This window comes from Leuciscus leuciscus, assembly GCF_965113295.1.
Source record: "Leuciscus leuciscus genome assembly, chromosome: 15".
NCBI lineage: Eukaryota > Metazoa > Chordata > Actinopteri > Cypriniformes > Leuciscidae > Leuciscus > Leuciscus leuciscus.
In genome coordinates this window covers 39,011,108-39,035,407 of record NC_138739.1, presented here as the reverse complement: position 1 = coordinate 39,035,407, position 24,300 = coordinate 39,011,108, and the positions used below count along the sequence as shown (strand labels likewise).

General features: G+C 39.3%; 1 protein-coding gene across 1 annotated transcript; it reads left to right on the top strand.

The window, feature by feature from the left end:
* Window positions 1–3,367: 3,367 nt before the first annotated feature.
* LOC309475369 (5-hydroxytryptamine receptor 3C-like) lies at window positions 3,368–12,971 on the top strand. The gene is made up of 7 exons (XM_082138144.1): window positions 3,368–3,681; window positions 3,870–4,042; window positions 4,142–4,186; window positions 4,347–4,453; window positions 10,812–10,981; window positions 11,214–11,389; window positions 11,595–12,971. The coding sequence occupies exons 1-7, from the start codon at window positions 3,627–3,629 to the stop codon at window positions 11,826–11,828; spliced, it is 960 nt and encodes a 319-aa protein (XP_081994270.1). The 5' UTR covers window positions 3,368–3,626; the 3' UTR covers window positions 11,829–12,971.
* The last annotated feature ends 11,329 nt before the right edge of the window (window positions 12,972–24,300 follow it).

Here is a 24,300-nt window from a genome sequence, read left to right as displayed (position 1 = left end):
GACTTTTCCCTCCACAGACGCACGTCAGTAAATTAGGGAATGAACTTGCGCTCCCGGGGGCGGTTCAGCGAAAAGAGGAGGCGTGTTCTGGCGCAAATGTTCCCTGGTGCTATTTTGCAGTTTCAGAAAACACTTCCGCCACAGACCAGGAAAAACCTAGTCTAAAGTCAGTGGCGCGTTATTCAGATGCTATTTTAAGGGTGCATGCTTGGCCATAATTTAGCGTGTGCACAACGCGCATACACTTTGCTTCTCTCATCTACACAGACACGACAGTTCCCATTTTTGCAAACCATACATAATTACAAGGAAAAATATTACCATGCATTCATAACCTCGTGATTCAGTGAGAGTGAGCCCAAAACATCTGAAAGTATGTCTTTGTGACATTTCTTTATTTACATTTTGTCAAAAAGAAAAATCAATTGCAAACTGTAACTGAACAAAAAAAATACAAACGGAAAATGAAACGTTGAAAAGATTTAAACAGAAGAACTCTAATTCTTTTTCCCTCCTCTGATAGGCATGCGACGCGTGCCATTGCAGGATTGGACACTTGAGGGTCTGGGAGTGGCAATGCACGATGTGCTCCTGGTAGAGCGGGTGGACGGAGATGGAGTGGGGGGAGGAGGAAAGGGCACAACAGGAGGAGGAACAGTTACAACAGGAGGAGGAAGGGACACAACAGGAGCAGGTGGTGAGTTTGGAGGCCCACGCTCCATGGCTGCAGCAATCCTCTCCAGACTTGAGGGGATGCGCCTGAGAGGCCGCAGCAACATCGCCACCTGGTCAAGACGTTTATTTATATTTTGCCGCATCCCGGACAGCTCCCGCTCCAGCATGTCAAACCCGGTTTGCTGGAGCTGCAGAAGCGGTTTCCTGCCGATTTCAAAGCCCCTGCTGGTGTCAGGTCCTGAGTAGAGGCAGATCCACCTCCAGTTATACGGCATGTCCAATTGTTGCCAGCAAGCTTGGACTTCCCCCGTCTTCTGACATCGTTGTAGCGCTTGCGGCACTGGTGCGATGTCCCTGGGATGCCAGCCGAGGAAACAATAGTGGCAATTTCCTCCGACGCCTGTTTAACCTAAGCTAATTTGGGTGGGTTTCTCCCGTCCCCATACAATGTCACTTCTCTGTCTTTTACGGCCCTGACGAGAACCGCTCCTGGCATGCTCCTGGCGTTATATATTGATAGTGTACGGTAACTGGTGTTTAATTGTTAAACATCAAATAGAAATGTGAAATGAGAAAGCGAGACTTTCACATTGGTGTCACAATATGCAATATTAATATTATATTCACACCACATTTTTAGACAATGCCACATTTCTTACCCTCAGTATGCAAAAAGTATGTTCCGCCACAGAGACCCCAGTTTCCACCACATTTATTTTAGACACACCAGATATTTTGTATGTTGGGCTTATGTCTCCAGTGTCTAATACTGTATCAAAAGCGTTCATTGTTGCAAGCCATTACAAGCTGGATGACTAATACATATTTGCCTAAGCAAATCAGTTATTTGTATTTAGGGTACATACCCACCAGTCTAACACATTACCTGTCAAACTGATAAATGATTCTGAAATTAAAATCTATGGGTCACTGATAGTCACATCACTGATCAAGAACTTAATGGATATATAACCTTTGTCAATATTCAGGTAAGATTCAGCAATTAACAAGAAGGCTGGGTTTCAACTAACAATAATTAGGATATTTAATGGTTTTGTTTAAAAATTTTGAATTTACACTTAAGCAGAGAAGGAATAATTGCAATATAATGCAAATTGTCCTTTTTAACCTTTTCGATGCATGAATGTTAAATAAATAAAAAAACGTACAATTTCTATATACTTTGAAAAAAATGTTTTTCATAAACTTGGTGATTAGTCCTTCAATACTTTAATCAGCCATGTTGATTTTTTGTTGTCAGAAATAAAAATACAATTACATAAACAAGGGTTAAAATATAATATATATAATATATAAATATATATAATATATAAAATATAATTAATAAAAAAGACATGTACACAGTATTGGGGACACTATGTATCAGAGGTAAACCATACCTTGTTCCACTAGTAATGATATTTACCAGAAACTACAAGCTAATGCACTTTACAGCTGTCTTCTATACGTAAAGTGTGTGTATATGTATGTGTGTATATATATATATATATATATATATATAAAGTGAAGACCATAAAGTCTTAGAACACTAAATATGAGATTCAAAATCAAATTTAAACCTGGAAACAAACTTTTTCAAACTTTTTTATCCTTTCAATAAAGTTAGTCTTAGTATAATTTAACAAAAATGATGTCCCACTTTATATTAAGTGTCTTTAACTACTATGTACTAACATTTAAATTAATCATTTGATACAATGCATTTGTTGTGTACATACATGTTTTTAAATTGTACATATGTTTAAAAAATCTCCTCTTACCCCTTACCCCACCTTTAAACCTATCCATATCTGTATTTAACCTTACCCATTTCCCACCTCAATAGTAGCAAACGTTTATTGCAATTCAACATAAACACCATAAGTAAACTGTATCTGACAATTCATAGTAGTAACGACACCTAATATAAAGTGTGACGAAAAATAATTTGTTTCACACAAAGGGCATTTCATGTCTAAGGGGCTGTTTACACCTGGCCACTTCATGCATTTTCTCAGATCGGATAGCTATCTGATTTATCAAAACGATTCCATTTACACCTGGTCACATAAATGTGTTTTTGCGAAACGGATTTAAATCCGATCTTCAATTCCCGCGCTATATGCAGATTTAATGGAGTGCACGTCACCGAAAGCAACAGATATGAGCTGCATTTTATTGATCATCAGCTAAAATTTCAAAATCAAAGACTGCAATAAGAGAGAGCGGCAACAGCCCTGGTAAGATCATTTCGTTTCTTTACTTTTAATGATGATGATTGTGTGTTAAGCGTCTGCGACTTACTTTCACTTTGATTTGCGATAGTTTGCACGTTGGCTTGATGAATAGATGCTCAGCTTCTCATCTGCGGTGATGCGTGTTGCAGTAGCGTCGTCATATCTGGCTATAACATTACATATAGACTATAACACGCTCTCACACGCTTATTTTTTAAGCATTTTTGGGAGGAGTACAATTTACATAATGTGGTTTCAACAACCAGATGCATTTAAACTTGTCCAGTTTCGTCTGGAATGCGGCCCAGACCACCTCCTGAAGTGGTTTGAGCGATCGGATTCAAATGCGTCTCGAATGTGTTTCGGAGGGCATTTACACCTGGTCTTTTCACGATCGGATAGCTATCCGATATGAGAAAACGTATGAAGTGGCCAGGTGTAAACAGCCCCTAAGTTTGTAGTAACCTCTGTCTTAATACTTTAATTGAACCCTTATGTTCCGCAGACATATGTTGCCTATCAACTGGTCAAATTCAAGGTCTAAATTTGAATGGCCTTTTGTAGATGTTACAGTGAAAGAAACATTTATCTAGGACTGGTCTGCTAGAGGTCCAGCTGTTCTCAAGTAACCTGCTTATTGATTTTTTTATTTGATATTTGATTGTTTTATGAATACATAAACAAATGTTTATAATTGCCATTGCAGGCTAGAAAATGAACTGCCAAACTTCCACAACTAATTTCATCTTCACCTGCTTCATTATTCAATGTAAGATAATCATTTCAATAATAAAGTCCAAATCCGGAGCAATTGGAATTCATAAAAAGAGCCTGTCGTTCATGGCCTCTAGGACTGTAATACATCTTTTTGGTTTAGTTTGCATATACAGTAGCTTGTTTCCTTCATGACTATTCTTTGTACTGTTTTCTCTCTTTGGGGCCGAACCCTTCTGGCAGCTGCACTCATGAGATCGGCAGACACCTTAAACTGCTCTCAGCCAACCGCAGAGTCCCTCCTACAATCACTCAGAGAGAGTGTCTTCAACAAAACCCAAATGCGGCCAGTTATTAATCCAAAAACACCTACAAATATCAGTTTGGGTTTCATTTTATATGCCATTTTGGATGTGGTAAGTAAATATCCAAATATACCAATCACTGTATGCAGTCGCATTACATTAATAATCTACAAATGGCTAAATAGAAATTGTGGACGTTTTCCCTTTTAGGATGAAAAAGCTCAAATCTTGGATACATTTATCTGGCTGTGGTTTGTAAGAGCTCTAAGGATCTATTTTGAGCTGTCACCTTGCCATTTATTCTTGGACTTAAATTCCTAAAATCTTAAATAGATTAAATATAATATTTTGATACTTTAAAAAGGTGTTTATATTATATAAATGGAAAATTAATAATGATATTTGCATTTTGAAGGACTGGAATATTGAAGGTTTGAGCTGGGATCCTGATGAATGTGGAACAGACAGAATCACACTGCCAAGAAAAAAACTATGGAGGCCTGATATTTTCATCAGTGAAGTGTGAGTTCCAAAATACAACATTAAAGAGGGCCTATTATGTTTTTTTTTTTTTTTACATTACATAACCTTTTTTAGTATATAATGTTGCTGTTTGACCATGAAAAGGGTCTGCAAAGTGGCAAAGCACATTTAAGGGCCTAGAGGCGCCTCATAGATGGGACTCTAGCCTCCAAAATGAAGTTAGTTACCCTCGCGGGGAGCTGTAAAGACTCCTGTTGAGTGGCCAAACGTGAAGGCTCCACAGGTCGGGCTGGGGATGCCAAATCATCCCTTCCGCTTGTGAGAGGAGGTCCTTCCTCAACGGGATCGTCCAAGGGGCTGCCAACAGCATCTGTATCAACTGGGGAACCATTGCCTGGTTCTGTCAGAGTGAGGCCACCAGGAGGACCGAGCATCCGACTTCCCTGACTCGTCTGATGACCTGAGGGAGCAGGGAAATCGAAGGGAAGGCATACAGGCGAGCGCTGGGCCAGTCGTGGATGAAAAATGTTTGGCTGGAAGAGTTGTCTCCTGAGGCGAAGAGGTCCACCTCTGACCTCTCAAAGACAATCCAAATAACCTGAACCACCTGGGACAACATGTCCACTCCTTGGTTCAGCCTGCCGGCATGTGAACTGCCCAAAGTGAGCGCAGGTCTTGCCATTCTGTAGAGGGACTAAGACCTGAGACCACCTTGGTGATTTATGAAGGCCACCACCGTCATGTTGTCCGATAGGACGAGGATGTGGTGCCCCCTCAGGGTCGGCAGAAAGGTTTTTAGGGCAAGAAAAAATGCTATCATTTCGAGGCAGTTGATATGCAGGTGCTTCACCAGGCTGGACCAGGAGCCGAACGCTGGTCTGCCCTCGCACAGAGCTCCCCAACCTGAGTTGGAGGCATCTGTCATGACTACCTTCCTTCTGGAGGTCAGTCCCCATTAGACACCTGTTTGGTTCAGGAGAAGGGCCTTCCAAGGGGCCACAACTCTGATACAGTGGTGGTTCACCTTGAGACAAAAGCATCCCAGGTGCTAAGCCTGGGATGGAACATGGGCCTTAAGCCAAAATTGGAGGGGCCGCAGGTGATGCAGGCCCAGCGGAATCACAGAGATCAGGCTGAGCATCCTCTGGAATCAAAGAAAAAAAGAGATGCCGAAGAGGAAAAGACATCAAGCCACATTCAAGCTTCTCTTCCTATGATGTTTAAAAAGCAGACAAAGTGGAAGAGGTCCAAGATCTGCTTAAAAACACAGGACAGGATGATTACAGAAATGATAGCTACAGACAATCAACCTTTCACCATGGTTGAAAATAAAGGCTTCCAGAAACTCATGGCAACTGCCAAACCAAGATACACACTAAAGAGTGAGAAGTTCTACTGTACAGAGGTGTTTCCCAGTATTTACAACAGTATCGTTGAGAAGGTTAAAGCACGGCTAAAGCCTGATAATAGGTTATAACTTGGCTTTTACCACAGACTGCTGGTCTGGTACAACTGAATCCCTAATGAGTCTCACATGCCATTTCATTGATGATCAGTGGATTCGCAGACAAGTAATTCTAAACACAAAAGCAATGATTGGATCACACACTGGCGAGTACATTAGTGAGATGTTTTTGGGCATGCTAGAAGAATGGAAAATTGACAAAGACAAAGTGGTTCTTGTTCTCAGAGACAGTGGTGCTAACATTGTTAAAGGTATGAGAATTTCTGAACTGCCTGACATGAGCTGCAGTGCCCACATATTACAGCTTGTTGTCAAAGACGGCCTCAACTCACAAAGAGCTGTCCAAAATATGATGTCAATACTGAGAAGCTGTGCTACCCATTTTAATAATTCATTACTAGCCAAACAGCGTTTAGCAGTGATGCTGTGCCAACCCAATGGAATTCCACCCTACACACTGGTCAGGATGCAAGAGCAAAAAAGGGCTTTGAACATATATGCCAGTGAGCATGGTGGGTTCACTAGCCTGAGTGCTGAGCAGTGGAATATTGTCAGTAATCTTATTGACACCCTTTCTCCAGTGGAGCAGGCCACTCTTGAGATGAGCCACTACAAGAGTTCAGTGTCATTCATCATCCCATCTGTTAAAGTTCTGAAGATGTTGCTTAGCAGGCAAGGTCCCTCCTCTCATGGGATTAAAACAATGAGACAGGAGATGGTGGGGATTCTCACCCGATGGTTCGCAAAAGTGGAGGAGGTGAAATGTGCAGTCCTTACCTGTCTGGATCCAAGGTACAAGGCACATGCCTTTTCATCTGACACCACACTATCAAATGCAAAAGATTGGCTTAAAGGAGAACTCTGGTGAATTTTTAAGTTAATCTTGATCGTTTTACCTTTGTGAGTACTGTCTATAGAAAAAAAAACGAACCGGATTGGTGCTTGCAACGCGGAGCTGTTACAGTTAATGCCCAGAGCTCCCATTAAGCTAAAACAGCAGTTATGGGGGCATAAACCTAAAGAGTGTCTTTGTGCCTCTTAACAGACACAAAATGCAATTAAAATGTCTCTCCAACATGAACAGGGCCCTTACATGACAACAAGATGCGTTTAGCAACTTAGCCATTGTTTAAACTCACCTAAATAGTGTTTTAGACGGCTAGCTGTAGTCTCCCGCTGAAGTCCCGTGGGAACTCAGTTGTAGCCGGAACACGACGCTCCTCCCACCTGCACTATGTGCGCGATTTTTTTCCCCAAACCACTTCCCGGAAATCCCGCCCTGCAGCTGATTTCATTGGTTTAGGTTACAGTGACGGGCAGGTTTAGGGATCAGTGTTTGGTGTAGGCAATCTGTAATTGACATGACCAATGAAAACCTTAGAATCAGCTGCAGGGCGGGATTTCCGCTGAAGTGGTTTAAAAAAAATTTTTTTTTAAATGAAAAATCACGCGCACGTACTATTTACCTTTTTACGGCTACAACTGAGTTCCCACGGGACTTCAGCGCGAGACTACAGCTAGCCGTCTAAAACACTATTTAGGTGAGTTTAAACAATGGCTAAGTTGCTAAACGCATTTTGCATTTTGTTCATGTTGGACAGACATTTTAATTGCATTTTGTGTCTGTTAAGAGGCACAAAGACACTCTTTAGGTTTATGCCCCCATAACTGCCGTTTTAGCTGAATGGGAGCTCTGGGCATTAACTGTAACAGCTCCGCGTTGCAAGCACCAATCCGGTTCGTTTTTTTTTTTCTATAGACAGTACTCACAAAGGTAAAACGATCAAGATTAACTTAAAAATTCACCGGAGTTCTCCTTTAAGGAAGAGACAGAGAGCTTAGAGCAAGACAACACACAAACCACACAAGGTGAAGGAACACAGTCAGATGATTCCAGCACCCTTTCAAAAAGGCCCGGGACAGAAGAAACCCCGAAGAAACTGATTGATGAGATGTATGACACTCTGCTTGGTCCTAGTTCTGAAGTTGATACAGTACCTTCTGAAACCAGTGATTGATAGAAGGATGGGCAAGCAACTTGAATGGTGAAAACAATATGAGAAAAGGTTCCAGATTCTTTCTCCCCTGTCAGGAAAGTTCCTTTGACCCCCACCTTCTTCGGTGCCCAGTGAGCGAGTCTTCAGTAAAGTTGGAGCTATTCATGAAAACAAAGCAGGCTTACAGGGCAGAATGCTGAAAGACTCTGTGACTCACAAGACTTCTGCTCAACTGAGATTATTAAGCTACACTGAAATAGCTATGCACTAAAATAGTTAATCAAGATTTTTAGATTGTTTTACTTTTTTTAATTGGTTAGAATTATTTTTGTGTGATTTATTTTATTTTTTACATGTTTGTTTACCTCATAAAAGCTTTTATTTTTAAACAAAGACACTTTAGTAACAGTGGACTTTATTTATTTCTTCTTTTTTTTGCACTTTCAGGCCCCTCTATTTATTGGTGTATAAATAAGGGTCCTTTCACACTGGCAGTTTAGTTCGGAACGGGGCACTAAAAATCGCTAATGTGAACGCTGTCATGCGCACTGGGGTACCGAACCCGAGACTACCTGGAGGAGGTGGTCTGAGTGCCGCGGTTCTCGTAAATGTGAAAGCAACACAGACTCGGGTGCTCACTTGCTCAGGAAGTAAAGTATCCTGCGTATGTGTTTTAGCTGATTATGATGTATTTAGTTAAATAAAACACATGTAAGGGATGATAGTGTTGATTATTTACCTAGGATACGAGTGAGAGTGAGCCTGCAGTGTATTCGCGCATAGCGCATGGAATCAGGGCAAAAAAATTGGAAATCCACTGTCTCCTCAAAAGAGTCCGTTTGCAAGCAGCAGAAGGCCACCTTATGCGACACACACACAGTAAACCTGTGTTGTTCACTCAGCACGCAAACGCACCAGGGTTCGATAGAATCAAGTTGAGTGTAAAACAATACAAAATGTCTTCAAGCAGTGTGGATGATTTTGTTGTCCTCTCTCTTCTTAAAAAGAGAAAAAAAGAGGAAATATTGGGTCCATCCAATCCTGAGATTGCGTAGAGAGGAAGGAGAATTCCACCTCCTTATCAAAGAGCTTTGGGATTATCCCGAGCGTTTCAAAGTTTACTTCATGATGTCAGTGGCTCAGTTTGATGAGTCTTTATATTCTGTGTCTTTGTATTCCGCACTTTGTTTGTCATACAGTGCTTTGTGCTGCGAGACGAAGTGGATCAACATGTCAGACCCCATTCTGGATTTTGGCGTTCGCTTGTACGGTGGCTCTGAATGATCAAAACACCTCTCAAAATGCTTGCTTCAGACAGAAAATCGAACCTCCGATCCGAATTTTTTTATAATGGACGAAAGCTTCAGAGGCAGTGAGTTAACGTGATTGACACAACGTGTGGTCGTATTTATTTTTTAACGTGCAAAAATTTCGGAGGACCTTAACAGTAAATAAATATCAGTTCTGCATATCAGTTATCGAGCACATAAAAATGTGCAGTTGATGGAGCAGGCTTCGCAGACTGCTGGGATGACAAAGCATTCTGGCGACTTGAAAAAGCTGATGCGCTGGAGAGTTTGGGCAGGAAGTGGTGCATGGCTTGTGACGACTTTTGTGCTGCAGTGAAGCGCTCTGCGAATCCATCAATGGCAGGAACAACCAAACCCGTGGGGGAGACTAGGGAGTCGAGGAAGTCGACTTTATCTGCGTCCTTGATCTCATGAGATTCAACCACAGGTGGCCATGGTCTTGACGATCGCCTGCACGGTCGCCTTTGTAGTGCGCAGAGCAAGGTTGGTCGCTGTGCGCAACTCCTTGAAGGCATTAGGACTCAGGCCATTGCGCTGAGGAGTTTGGCCTGAAAAACTTGGAGCACTGCCATCATCTGAAGTGCTGAGCCAGCCTGGCCAGCCACTGAGTAGGCCCTGCCTGCTAAGGCCGAGATGGTCCTGCAGGGCTTAGACAGGTGCATGGCCTTGGCTTTCAGTCCCAGGGCTGATGGTGGTCAGAGATGTGCAGTGACCGCCTCTTTCAGAGAGGAGAGCTTTCCATATCCTTTCCCTTCAGTGCCGTCAACGGAGGTGAGGGTGGCAGAAGCAGAAGAGTGGATGCGAGCTGAGAAGGGGGCACGCCACGATTTGGTGACCTCATCTTGTACTTCTGGGAAGAATGGTGCCGGTTTTTGATAGGAGGTATGCTGGCGGAGCCCTGGCAGGAACCATTCATCCAGGTGGCTGCGGGCAGGCTCTTCCGGAGTTGACCATTCCATGCCGAAATCCTCCACGGCCTTCGAGAAGGATGCAGAGCAGTTCGCTGTCCACACCGGCCCGTGCTGACTCTTTGGGAGGAAGAGAGCCGGGATCCTCTCCGGAGCACGTCCAGCTGTCAGCAGAAGCTTCCCCCTTTGATTGGCCGAAAGAGACCAAACCGCTCGCAGTAGATGAGGGGCACTGATTCTCACGGTAGAAGAGCACCGGTGAATCGAAATGTAGCCGGGAGAGGGAAGCACACGGATCCTGAGCCGGCATGGAATCACTCAAACCCGACTTTTTCTTCCTCCGAGGTTCCTGGGAGGTCAGAGACTGAAGAGCGGGAGGGGCGGGTCCATCTTCATGAAAGTAGGTGAGCCGCGAACAAAGCAGGGAGAGACTCATGCTCTCGCAGTGAGAGCAGTCCATCTCAGTAAGCACAGCCTAAGCGTGGGCGCGGCCCAGACAAGCGACGTACTCACTGTGCCTGTATCCCTAGTATGTGCAAAACAACACTTTTTTTAAATCAACACAATGACAAGTCAACAAATCAACTTAAAACACTAAAGAAATCAACCAATCTACTATATTACTAATCAACTATATTAGTAACATCTTGTCAATATCTGTATTAATAAATAAAACTGTTGTGGCTATCTGTGTCATTCTGCCCTTTTTAATTACAGCATAAGTGATAACCAAGCCCCCGACACCTATTTTGTTTATCTTTACAACAACGGCAAAGCAGAAGATCGGCTGCCAGTCCATGTGATAAGCTCATGCAACCTAGACATCTACACCTTTCCTTTTGATATTCAAACCTGCACCTACACATTTGGCTCATACAAACACACAAGTAAGTAATAACTTAGGCCATCAATTAAAATATATAATCATGATTAAGAACAGGCTAACATTCAGTTTCAATTTAAGGAAAGAAAACCACATTTACGTAAATTGTGTGGATAACAGTCAGCAGAATATTAAACTCTATAAAAAGTGTTTTCTGCATCTCGCTCACAAAATAAATGATTTTTAAAAAATGTACATCCACTGTGGCTGATGCAAATGAATTTCTCCCTTTACAGATAGAGATGTTCAAATATTATTTTCAGAAACAGTGGAGGCCACGTTTCAGAAATCTCAACAGAACATGGAGAATAAAGGGGAGTGGCAACTGACTGACATAACCGGACAAAAATCTGGCAACTCATCATACTTTAACATGGACGGGTTGGACAGCTGGGATGAACTTGTTTACAATGTTTGTGTCACCATCAATTCCTAAATATTGTAGTTGATAAATATTGTTATAGCAAGAAAATGTTATTTTTCAAACTAAGATTAAGTGATGTTAAATCCATAGAATTTAACCATTTAATCCATAGAAAAACAAAGAATTTTTAATTTGAATTAATTATTCCTTTGATTTTGTTTTGTTTATTGTTCTAATGGTTGTCTCGTATTAGATTGTCCTGAAGCGCAGACCAACTCTATATGTGGTGAACCTCCTGATCCCCAGCTACTGCCTGATTACCGTAGATCTGTTCAGCTTCCTCCTGCCTCCTCAAAATGTGGACCGTTCTGCCTTCAAAATGACTCTTATTCTGGGCTACACAGTCTTCCTTCTCCTCATGAACGATCTGCTTCCTGTTACAGGAAACACCATCCCTCTAATAAGTCTGTTATCAGACTGTACATAAAAAGCAGGGTCCAAAAGTCTTGAGTCCACTTGTGAAATGTTTCTGTATTGCATTTAATTCTAATAGAAACTTTTTATAACAAATTATATTTTTATTATAATTCTACGCTTCATGTAACGTTCTTTATTTTTTATCTTAAAACTTTACTTGCATTCAAATTTGAATCTCAGACTTTTGGACCCCACTGCACTTTTTGCAAAAACAATGCTTTTTTATATAAAATATGTAAAAATTAAAAATGTACATCATATACATCAGTGGTTCTCAAACTATTCAGGCACCTTTAATTAAATCAGAACTAAATCAGATCTATCTGCAGCCATGTTCCATCTAACTTTTTTCATTATTATTATTATTTATTTGTTTTTTAACACTCATATTCTGTTGAGATTGCCTTTTTATGAGATCCCAAAAATGTAGGTTTAAAAAACTTTAAATAAAAAAAAAAATTAATTTACCTCTTATTTTCCTATATACATGTGATTAATATGTTCCTCTGTACTCAAGAAAATGTAGTAGGTGGATATTATTGAAGCTTTAGCTGATTTTACCATAAAATTATCATGCATTTTGCAGAAATGTGACTGGTATTTATTCTAGTAAGTTTATTTAAACAAGTTTATTTTAAAAATACCATAGAAAAATACAATAAAGAAAATCTGTCAGAGTGAGCTTCTACCAGTTATAGTGAATCACAGCTTGTGGTAATTCATTTTTATTAAATTTTTTTATGTTTTCTATATCAGGGGTTTAACAATTTCATTGTGGTCATCTGAAGCTCATCAAGTATCATAAGATTAGTAAAAGTCATGAAGTATCCACCTGGTGCTTTTCAGTCTATTAAAAGTGTCTTCAGGTTATCAAACGGAAGATGAGACTTAATATTGTAAATTTCTAGCATCATGTTGTTTACCTTCTGTACTATAGTTTAAGACCCACTGATATATACATCAATAACTTTAATTTGAAGGTTGGGAACTTATGTTACTGTCTCCCTCTCTCCCTGCAGATGTGTTTTTCTCTATGTGTTTAGCACTGATGGTGGCCAGTCTATTGGAGACCATTGTCGTTACTAATATTCTTTGTGGCTCGAGTGACTATCCTCCTCTACCAAACTGGATTAAAGTGTTGTTCCTGCATTACCTGGCACGAATGGTTTGTTTGGGCCAGAGAATCTCTGACCAGAATTCTGCTCCTCAAAGTGAGTCTCATACCGGCTGAACAACCAGTCAAACATTTTCTGCAAAAAAAACAAGCAAATGAATTACAAGTTGGACTACTGGCAGTATAATGTGTGCATCTACATGAAAACAAATAAATAAAATACTGAATATATCATATACATTAAAATCATAAACTTTAAAAATGATCTATTAACAACATATCAATGATAAATCTTGTGTTTACTTATCTATAGATCACATTAATAACTCAAACTATTTCTGCCAACAGAAAACACCAGTGATATAATTTCCTGCTCACCTGAAATAGAAATAAACCAAATTAGATCCCGTGAAAAGGACATTAAAACACCATTAAATCTTGATGGGCAAGAACTGAAGGAACTAAAGATGCTACATGAAGATTTACTCACCATTCGCCAGCATGTTGATAAGCATTTCTCCAGTGATCAGAACTCAAAGGAGTGGATACAGTTGGGGGAGGTCATTGATCGATGTATGTTTGCTTTGTATGTTGTTTTCCTCACTGTTAGCTTCTTCACCATACTAATATTCTGGTTGTACTGGTCCAGTTTTGACAAAAAAGCATAAAGTCCCAGCTAAAACTGTACATGTTTAAATGCAGATTATCAAATTCACTGGTCGATCTCTTTAAAGACTGCTCAACTGCATACATGGACTCCTCATAGTGTCTTTTGTTATATAGTAGCTTTGGTAGTTTGCTATGTAGTACGCTCTTAATGAGTAATGGTGGACCAAGGTTTACCAAATATGAATTTTAGCCCACATTATGTGACGTTCTGTCCAATCCAGCCTAAAATGGATTTGAAACGTCTGGCCACAGGCAATAGAAGTATGCTACAAATAAAGTCAGGAAAAGAGTCATAAGAGAAAACATAATGTTCAATGATCAGAAGTTATACTGGTCTTATGATAAACATTCTGTCCTCTAATTTGTTTCAGCATTTAGTCCTGAAATAAGAATTAGAGTATCTTAATCTAATTGTAAATTATGAGAAGAATCTTTTAATGTTTTTGTTTAGTTTTATATGGCAAAGAAAAGAAAAAAATGTTTCATGTCTTAAATATTTAATTTTGCATCAATAAAGCAATGCTGTGTAAACACATAATGCATATCATGGTGGTGGCTTAGGTAGCAAGCTAGATCACCACATAGTCACTAGAGGTCACCCACACTTCAATTCTGTTATTCTCTCATTAAACTTCCATTGCAAATGTATTGCTGTAAAACCTTCTTTTTTTTTTACAAACTATTTTTTTTTACAAATGATGTTACCACTGCCACAGAGAACTTGAATGAACTTTCTTAATGCACGTAAATTATCAGCGAATGTAAGATGTAAAGTAAGTGTCAATGCAACACTGAGCCAATAAGTTGAGCCTATCATAAAATAGTAAATATATATATATATATATATATATATATATATATATATATATATATATATATATATATACTTATCAAGGTCCTGGAACTTTATTTGACATTACCACAGTGGTAGTCCTCTGAACACTCATGGCCTCTCACAGTCCTTTTCCACCAAAATAGTGAACTGAATTTCTCTCAGAAGCAGCCCACATTTCCAGCACTGACTGAAGAGCTGAACAATGATGTAATCAGCTATGTTTTTACTATCCTGCACCCCTACCTGTAACAAAGTCTTCATTTAGGGGTTTTGAGATCCAAAGTAAATTAATTAAATTAAAAACAAATGTGTGTGTGTGTGTGTGTGTGTGTGTGTGTGTGTGTGTGTGTGTGTGTGTGTGTGTGTGTGTGTGTGTGTGTTTACATAATTACGCCAGTAGGTGGCAACAAATGACCGTCTATATTAGTGAGTCATCTATGTGATTCGTTCAACTGAATCATTCAAAAACACTCATTCATTCAAACATCACAACTGTTTTTCAGACAGAAGCAATGGTATGAAATGTTACTACATATAATATTATAACTGAACAGCTTGGATTTTTACAACTGAAGCTAAACAAGTTTGTTTGTTTGCTTGCTTCTGTTGTTGTGTGATGTCTGACTGAAAAAAAAAATCATTAAACTTATGTTGCTGGCTGTAATAGACGTAATAGATAATAAATGGTCATAACATATTTTGATAATTTCTCTTTTACTTTCCTCAGCTTTGCTTACCGCGAACTACAGAAGAGCACATTTTACATTGCATTTATGGGTGATTCTTAGACTATGGGCACTTTTATGTTCTTTCTTTGGTCATATTTTAAAAAATACATATAATTTTGGACAAATTCCTCTTTCTTTGTCAAACTAACAATAAAACCACCTTAAAAACTTTTTACTACCTTTCTATTGTGATTTTTTCATACTTTCAACCTCCTTATAGGTGTCAAAATCACTGTTTTCTCCTTGTCGCACACCCAGACTTTTTAACTTCAACAATGAAAATACAGTTTAAAAATATGACTTATCTGGAAACTAATGTACCTGAATTAAGCACTAGTAAAATAATTAAAATACATAATAGTATTTAATGTGAGACCATAATTAATATGACTTTTTATACAAAATATGGCTGTTGCACAGTAGTGGTGTCATTTCCACCACAACACTGTAATGTCCCTTTAAAAAGTGTGTGTGAAAGATTGTTGAGGTGGTTTCTATGGAAATGTTCAGTGACATTATTTTGTTCATTGTAGGTCGGAAAAAATGTAAAATATTAACAATTTATCTTGTAATCTAAGTTTGTCCTCTTACACACCTTAAAACAAGACAAATTATTTAAACTTATTATGAGACTGTTACGTGACTTTTGAATAAGTTTTTTTTTTTTTTTTACTTCACAAGGCTAAAAGTGCCCCTAGTTGAAGAAACGCCCTAAATTGCTGTCAATGGAATAGCCAGCATTAATGTTTGTCACATAACAATAATATTAATCAATCGCAACATATCTGCATACACGTAATTTGTTGGTAAAGGGACAGCAAATGAGCCACTCGAATGTGTCGTTCAATATACACTTTAAATATTAACTTCCAAGATATGCGGTCCTACATATAAAAGCATGTCCAAACAATATGAAAAACGTAAACTGAACAAGTATTGTCACAAATAAAAATATTATTACCTTTGGCAAAGCCACAAAACAACTTCACCTCAGCTCCTCTTCCCACGTAATGAGAGAAAGCGCGCGTTCGGACCAAAAGTTTCTTAAAGCGGCAGTGCTCTGTACAGTAACAATCAAGCCATCGGCTACATGGCATTAACTCACAAAAACATAAACAGATATAAACAGAATAATGGGACAAAAACATGCAAGGCATTTCAAATAATCCATACATTCATAATAAAATTAATCTAATGTTATTAGAATGCTAGAAACAGTGGTGTAGTCTAGTTTTTTTGTAGTGAAGAATACTGTGATTTTTCCCTCCCAGCCTTTACTCACCCGTCCCAGAGCGTAAGCACCACCACACTCACTAATGCATACAGTTTGTCTACATGTAATTGAGAGCATTCTGAAAGAATGTATATGACCAAAGGGCGGTAAGACCAAAAATCTCTATCATGATATTTTTTTTAAGATTCTGGTGGTTTCAGGTAGGCTATCGCGTTTTTCCCCCACTGATACTTTATTGTGATTTTGGTTTATTTAAAACATTGTAAGGACAAATACAAATTTACTTTTAAAATGGTGGTAATCAAATCAATGAATAAAACTAACAATTTAGTTAATCTTAAAAAACTAAGACTTAGAACTTAGAACTTTCATTTTTTGGCAAGTTTACTGTTTAAAATAAAACGTATGAAAACTTGTGTGATATTCCTTTAAACTAATGTTTTAATAGATGTTGTTATTATTATTATTATTATTATTATTACTTTATTATTAGTATTATTATTACTTAAGAAATACATTTTACTGTGCAATTTCTTTCTTCAATTTCTTCAAGTTAGACCGAACTTTTAATTTGGCGGGTTGTAATGAAGACATTTGAGTTGCTGCATGTTTTAATAAACTGTATTATTATTATCATCATTATATCATATGTATATATATATATATATATATACTTTTTGCTCTTAATTGGCTCAATATGCTATTTATGTTTAAAAACAAAGGAAAGTAAAAAAAACATGTTCTGTATGTATATTGCAGTAGCCTATATGTTTAAATATTGCAAATTGTGTTTAGTGTATATTGTATTTAATTTACATGGCACACAAAAAAGATACTTGCATGATTCACACAACTATATTATATTCTACAGTCAACAGTTCAGGAAAGAAATTAAAAATCATTATTTATGGATTTTATGTAATGTAAAAAAAAGTAATTTAGGTTTTTTTAAGCCCCTCTAACACATCACACTTGAGAAGTTTCATTTGTTTATGTTTTGCATATCCTTGTTTAATCTAATTACAATACAGAAAAAAAGTTGCATTAGAGCAATAATGCAAGAGAACAACCTATTTTAGAATGTTAATGCTTTCCACTTCTTAACTGTAAATAATTTGTATGCTACATATCCCTGATGCTATAAACTATTTTGTTACTCAATAAAGGTATTGAGAAACAATAAAAGGAGAATGTTTGTTCTGAGGAAATTGAACTCCTTTAGTGTTAAAAAGCCTATACTGTATACATTTTATAATACCTTTATTAAGAGTGTTTTGAGTTTATCATTGCTCTGTTGGTTTTCGGCACTTTAAAGAATAAGAATCGTCTCCAAAGTATAGTCAAGTCGTGCTCAAAAATTACTGGTGTTCCTTTGCGGAGCTTAAAGGGTTAGTTCACCCAAAAATGAAAATTCTGTCAGTAATTACTCATCCTCATGTTGTTCCAACCCCATAAGACTTTCGCTCATCTTTGGAACACAAATTAAGATATTTTTGATGAAATCTGAGAGCTGTCTCACTCCTTCAGAGGCTGCTAGGTAATTGCATCTGCCGGCCCAGAAAAATTAGTAAAGGCATCATTAAAATAGTCCAAGTGACTACGGTGGCTCAACCTTAAGTGTATCATGGAAAGTGATAAACTTACAAAAAAATGGAAGGTATTAATCTAAAACTATGGAAGTAACTTGGAGAGAGTTAAAAGATTCTGCTTTTTAGGAGTTCACTTTGACTCAAGGTTCACATGGGGAGAACAAATCAGGAATGTGGAGGTTTAAGTGTAAAAAGTAAAAAAATATAATGATATGTTTAACAGGATTATAATGGGGAGCAGATTGTAAGTCACTGAAGTATATGTGTAAGTTTATGTGAACGGCCCCTAGAAGCAGACGTCTGAAATGAAAGGCAAGAACGGCTATTTATTTGGCTTTAGACAGTTACATGAAAATTTAAAAATGAAATATCATAATTATAATGTTTTGAGAGTTTACTTATGTAATTGTTGCATTAGGCTATGAATTAATAAATGTTTATTGATAAGATCTAGCTATTTCATGTCTTTTCATTTACAGTAGCATGAACCACGAGTAGTCGAGTAACTCGAGTATTGTTTTGATGAGAAATCGACTAGCAGAAATCAGTAGTCGTGCAACCCCTAGTGCACTACTATTTGAAGCAGGAGAAATGCCACTGAACATTCGACACAAACAATTGCTAGTAACATATTGTATAAAGGGACAAGGAGATCCAACCAAAAGAATACTGCAAGCTAACTGGGAAAGCGAGAGAGCACAAAAGTTAAGTTTTGGGTGGATAGGAGATGTGGCAGCTAGAGAATTGGAAGTGTGCGGAAAGGACCTCAGCGACCCCAGCATAGATGATATAAACTATTTAAGTTGATTTTAAATTACTTCAAATCAAATCAAATAAACAACAGTATGGATCTGGAAACAGAATTTTTTTTAATATAAAGAATTTTTCAAATATAAAGATTATATTCAGATTTATACCGATGGATTGAAGGATTCAGAAACATGAAGGACTGGATCTGCAATTGTCATTGTTAATCAATGAGGTGAGGTAAGCAGACGAATCAAAACTGATGATGAGTGTGTATGCAGCTGAATTATATGCCACCATGATGGCAAAGAATGGATGGTTAGGTAAGGGGAGGGAGGTTCAATTGATTGATTGCTTTATCAATTAAAGCACTGTCAGCTTTACTTGATAGTGATTCAGTGTCATCTCTGTACAGTCTCATGACAGGTATGTCCAATAGTCATCAGGATCTACTGCATGCAATAATTACAATATATTCAAGAATAGGGGGGAAATGCACTGAGATCGAACTGATTTGGATCTGCAGACAATATGAAAAACAGTGGAAAACATGATGGAAGAATTAGGAAAAGTTGGATTAACAGGGACAAGAATAAGGGATATACGGGAAAGTGGTGTGAATGAACAAGGCAGAAGATGTACTTTCAGCTTTTTAACAAGGACAGTTCTAATGAGGAGAATATGATGTAATGAACATTACAGGAAAATAAATCCAGAAGATGGCATTAGTGCAGCGCTTCTTGTTACTTTTAGTTTGTTATTGTTAAAACAACAACTCTGCATAGATCCAGCTTATTATTTTTCATCCTTTGCCTCAACCACGCCATGACAGAATACTGGACCAAGATATGGATCTAGCAGGTGCATTCATCCAACTCAGCCAGAGGGGTCTATCCTTACTGGAATAAACTATCTGCCTCTGTGAGTTAGCACAACAAACAAACTGAGATGATAACAGTCTCAAATTAATCTTTTGGATTGGTGCTAATCATGATGGTGGAATTACCTGAGATGGAAAAGTTCTCATAAAGGGAATATGTCCTCATTTGTTTGGCAAAGTTTTACACTGAGCTCATCCCTGAGTTCACTTCAGCCCCAGAGACCATGCTCATTATGGACAGACAGCCATCTTCACCCCGAACCCGAGCCCAGTAGTAGGTCTGACCAGGTGTGTGAGCTGGCAACACCATCCATCCTATTAAGTGTCCTTGTGGAATACAAGGGCATGAAGCAGAGCCCTGCCAATGCTCCTGCCTCTGAGGGTGAGCTGTAAATAATTTCTACAAAATTGTGTGAGGAATTGAAAGAGAGTGAAGGGATTAGCACCATGCCTGTTTCGTCTGCCAGCACCAAGTCTGGTTCCTCCCAGTCCCACCTCCTCTGTCTGTACCATGTCGGCCAAGGAGGCCGTATTTGAACTCTCTGCCTGTTCTATGTTGGCCAAGGAGGCTGTTTCTGAACTCTCTGCCTGCCCACTCTCTGCCTGCCAAGGAGGCCGTTTTTTAACTCCCCGCCTGTCGCGTATCGGCCAAGGAGGCCGTCTTTAAACTCTCTGCCTGTCCTGTACCGACCAAGGAGGTAGTTTTTTAACTCTCTGCCTGCCCTGTCACGGCCAAGGAACTTGTTTTGTAAACTTCTGCTTATGTTATCCAGTTCTTCTGCCCTGTCTTGGCTGGCTCCCTACAATCTTTCAGCTCCTCCTTTGCTGGCTCCTCTCGGCACCTCGGATCCACCTTGGACTTCTGGTTCCCCAACTCTACCCTGGTCTGTTGACCCTCTTGCTCCACCTCGAACCTCCAAGCCCAGTCAGCTCCACCTTGGGTCCTTGCTCCCTCTGCTCTGCCTGGGACCATCATCCTTCCGGGCTTCCTTGTCCCTCTAGCTTGGCCTTTGTCAGTCGTCGCTTTGCCTTCACCATGGGATTCTGGGTCTTTGTCTGCAAATTGTCCCCTGGCTCCATTGAGTTCCTCCTTCCCTCCAGCTCCACCTCGGTCCTTGATCGCTCCGGCTCCGGCTCCGCCTCAGTCCTACAGCATCTTGGCTTCACCTCGGCCACTGGTCCCCACGGCTCTGCCTAGGTCTCCAGTGTCGCCCGGTCTCTTCGGCTCCGCCTTCGTCTCCATCTCCACCATCTCCCCCTCTGTCGTCCCCCTGGTTCTGCCTTGCCTCTACATCAAGGCTTCACCATGGCTCCTCCCACCATCGGCTACACTGTGGGCCTGTATCCTGCTTGCTGTTTGGGGTCACTCCCTGGCTCCTCCTGCAATCGTCTCCCTAGCTTTTCTCATCGCCATCTCTTCCCTGGCTCATCCCGTTGTCATCTCCTCACTGGCTCCTCCCTTGTCTTGTCCCACGTGCCAGCTTCTGCATCTTCCTCATAAGCCCCTGCCCTTCCTACTCTGTTGGATTTTTTTGTTGGTGTTTTAAGGTGCTTGGACATGCCTTTTTGATGGGGGGTAATGTCACTTGCCCTTTGATTTGCCCTCATGTGTCACACCTGTTTCTAGTTAATTGTCTCATTTAGTCCCTAGTGTTTGCCTGTGTATTTATAGCCCTCAATTTCAGTTGTCCCTGGTCCATTATTGTCGATGTTAGATGGTTGTCCTGATTGTGTCTTGCTATTTATGAGAAGCTTGATTGTTTTGTTACATTTAATTGCTGTGCATAGATCCTGCTTTTGTTTTTCATTTCTGCTGCAGTCACGCTGTGACAATTCCAATTTTATATATAGTTTAAATGTGTAACTTTGGATGGAAACATAGCTTGTGACAGCACTGACGCCATCATAGGTACTTTTAAGGATTTTTTTGTTCTTCAACAGACCTCTTCTACAGCTTTTCAGATGACAAGGAGTTCAAAGACAATGCTGAAACTGGTTGTTTAATTTTAATCAAATGTTCAAGTTTTACAAAATCCCATCATTTGCATAGTGTAAGTGCTCTAAGCCATTTCTCAACCTTGGTTTGCTTAGTTTGAATGATCCATTAAACCCTTGTGGTCACTGCCTGAGTAGGTGACTATGTGAGGTTGTTATTCCTCTCATAATTCAATTTTAAAATTTGTTTGCCATTGTTTTCTGATGTAAAATTGTATGCCCTATGTCACTAAATCCTCAACTGTACTCAAGAATGTTAAGCTAATACCTGCTGTCCATCTTAATCAGGAAAGTATGAAGGATTGTAGTTTCTGTAGCCTTAACCTAAACTACCATCAATTCTATATAGTTTTGATGACTGTTGTGGCTCATACCAACTTAATAACTTTATTTTATTAACAATAACTAATTTGGGACTGCTAGTCTTATCTTACAATATTGTTTATTCATCAGTGTTAATTAAATTCTTACCATTTATATTTATGTTAAGTTAAATGGGATGTGCTTGTGTGTGTTTTATTATTAAATAAATAAGCTTGGTTCAAAATCCTAAAAATTTGTGTTGCTGCTTAATGACCATGGGAAATGTGAGTCCCTTGGCCAAACTAGTTGAGAACCACTGATCTAAATGACTCTAAGCATATGGAGTTAACCTGGGGTCTGAGAGTGTTCACATTAGCAGGTAATGAGCTTACACAAGAACAACTGACATCTCTCTTTTCAAACAGATTACATAAACAGAGAATATTTGTTTTCATTTTGAATTAGATCATTTAAAAATAGACAATTCAATATTTCTATATATTGTTCATGTCTGTGTGACAAAAATTCATTGAGTTTTGTTTCATTTTTGTGAATGCTCCAGAAAAAAAGTTTGCAGAGACCGGCAGAAAGCACACTCTGTATGTTTTCTTTATTTTACAGAACACAATGTTTTTTTTTGATTGTAAGTGGACACATATAAAAGTAGACTCTTTACAGTTTTGAATGATGTATAGCTTTTATCTGTATGACCATAAATTATTTTAAGTCGATTTCGCGATTTCGTTTTGGAAAATCCACCAAACGGAAAATTCGTTGACTCCAGAGCGTTAATTTGAGATTTTGAAATGGAGGAAGAAAAGGAATAAGAGATTGCTGATGAAAGAAAATGTGTTGGGTTACAAATGTAACGTTAATGTTTTTTTTGTGAGCATGCTTTAGATGTGTGTGCAGCACAGAAAACAGCACGTGAATGGTTTAACGTCATATTAGAATGCACACAAAGGAATCGATGAGAAGAATCGAAATTATAATTGTATGACAAATATCAGATTCCTGACCTATTCAATTCCAGAAATCTCATTCCATGTGCTGCTCATAATATTCTCTATATTAATCGCAAAAACAAAAATGAACACCATTCCTGCACTGCAAATGAGCTCCTCACATCCAACATCCCCCAGAGAGATATGGAAGTATTTCTTCCTAACAGACATAAGCACAAACAGCCACTTAAATACATCTATCTGAATAACACTAACTTTTTTTGCACTTACTATTTAAAAAACAAGCTTAACTCCCGTAAGAGCAAACACAACAACCTCTTGCACCCCAACACCCCTCAGAGAGAGGGAAGGGGATTGAAGGGAAGCAGGGGGGAACCAACAAGGATCTTAAGGCTTTGGCTTTTGCTTTCTCTTTGCCGAAATAACTTCCCTGAGATCCTTCTTCGCCTTCTTACGAGGATGCCGATTTTTTACCTCAAAAGTTCAGCCACAGGTGCCGCTCCGATAACGTCCGATAGTACGGGCCTTATTGCTGCTTAGTGAAGCAGAGGGTCTGTGGTGTGGCAGAGCTTCTGGATAGGGTCCAGGGACACCCCCTTGCCTTGGTTCAGGTCCTTCAATGGATCAGCCTGGTAAGCTTGCAGCACCGCCACAGTGTGCATGTCTCCACCAGCCTGGCCGCAATGTTGTTCGACAAGGCTTCGAGGGCAGGGCGGGGGTCTTCAAAGAGGATGCTGCACCAGGAAGTAGCCAGCAAGCGTCTCCACAACCTGGGGCATCCTCACATACCCATGCTCAGTCAACCCCTTAACTTTCGAGTAATGAAATAGATGAGTGAGACTTGCAGCTAGTGAGACTCGCAGATCTTAATCATCAAAGGCATCTGCTGTATCTAAAATTTCATCTGCTTATGTAAAGACTGAAGCGGAGCATGCTGCTCTGAGAGCAAGAGCCGCCACATTGGATAACCTCTTTCAAACCTGTTCCTAAAGGGCCACTGTCCTGCAGAGTTTAGCTCCAACCCTAGTTAAACACACCTGAATCAGCTAATCAGTTTCTTCAGTTCACTGTCTCCTGTTAATGTTATGTTCATGTGTGTAGTGCTCTTCCGTTCCTAGTATTTATTAAAAGTTATATATTCGTTCATTCTGCGTCACACATCTCTCTTCTTGGATTTATCTACACAGAAATCCCTGACAGGCATATCTAAACCACAGTTTTAGACAATGCCACATGCCTTAACCTCAGCTTAAGTATGCAAAAGAATGTTCCAGAAGTAAAATACTGACTTTTGCAAAAGTGTTCTTTGCTGCAACCCAGCACAAGCCAGATGACTAATTCATATTTGCCTAAGCAAATCAGCTATTCACCATTCTGTTATAATCACCATTCTAACACATTTCCTGTCAAACTGAGAAATGAT

Coding starts and splice junctions, on each gene's coding strand:
- LOC309475369 (XM_082138144.1), top strand. CDS start 3,627: ATGAACTGCCAAACTTCCACAACTAATTTCATCTTCACCTGCTTCATT. Junction 4,043..4,141: donor TATATGCCATTTTGGATGTG/GTAAGTAAATAT, acceptor TTTCCCTTTTAG/GATGAAAAAGCTCAAATCTT. Junction 4,454..10,811: donor GATATTTTCATCAGTGAAGT/GTGAGTTCCAAA, acceptor TTTTAATTACAG/CATAAGTGATAACCAAGCCC.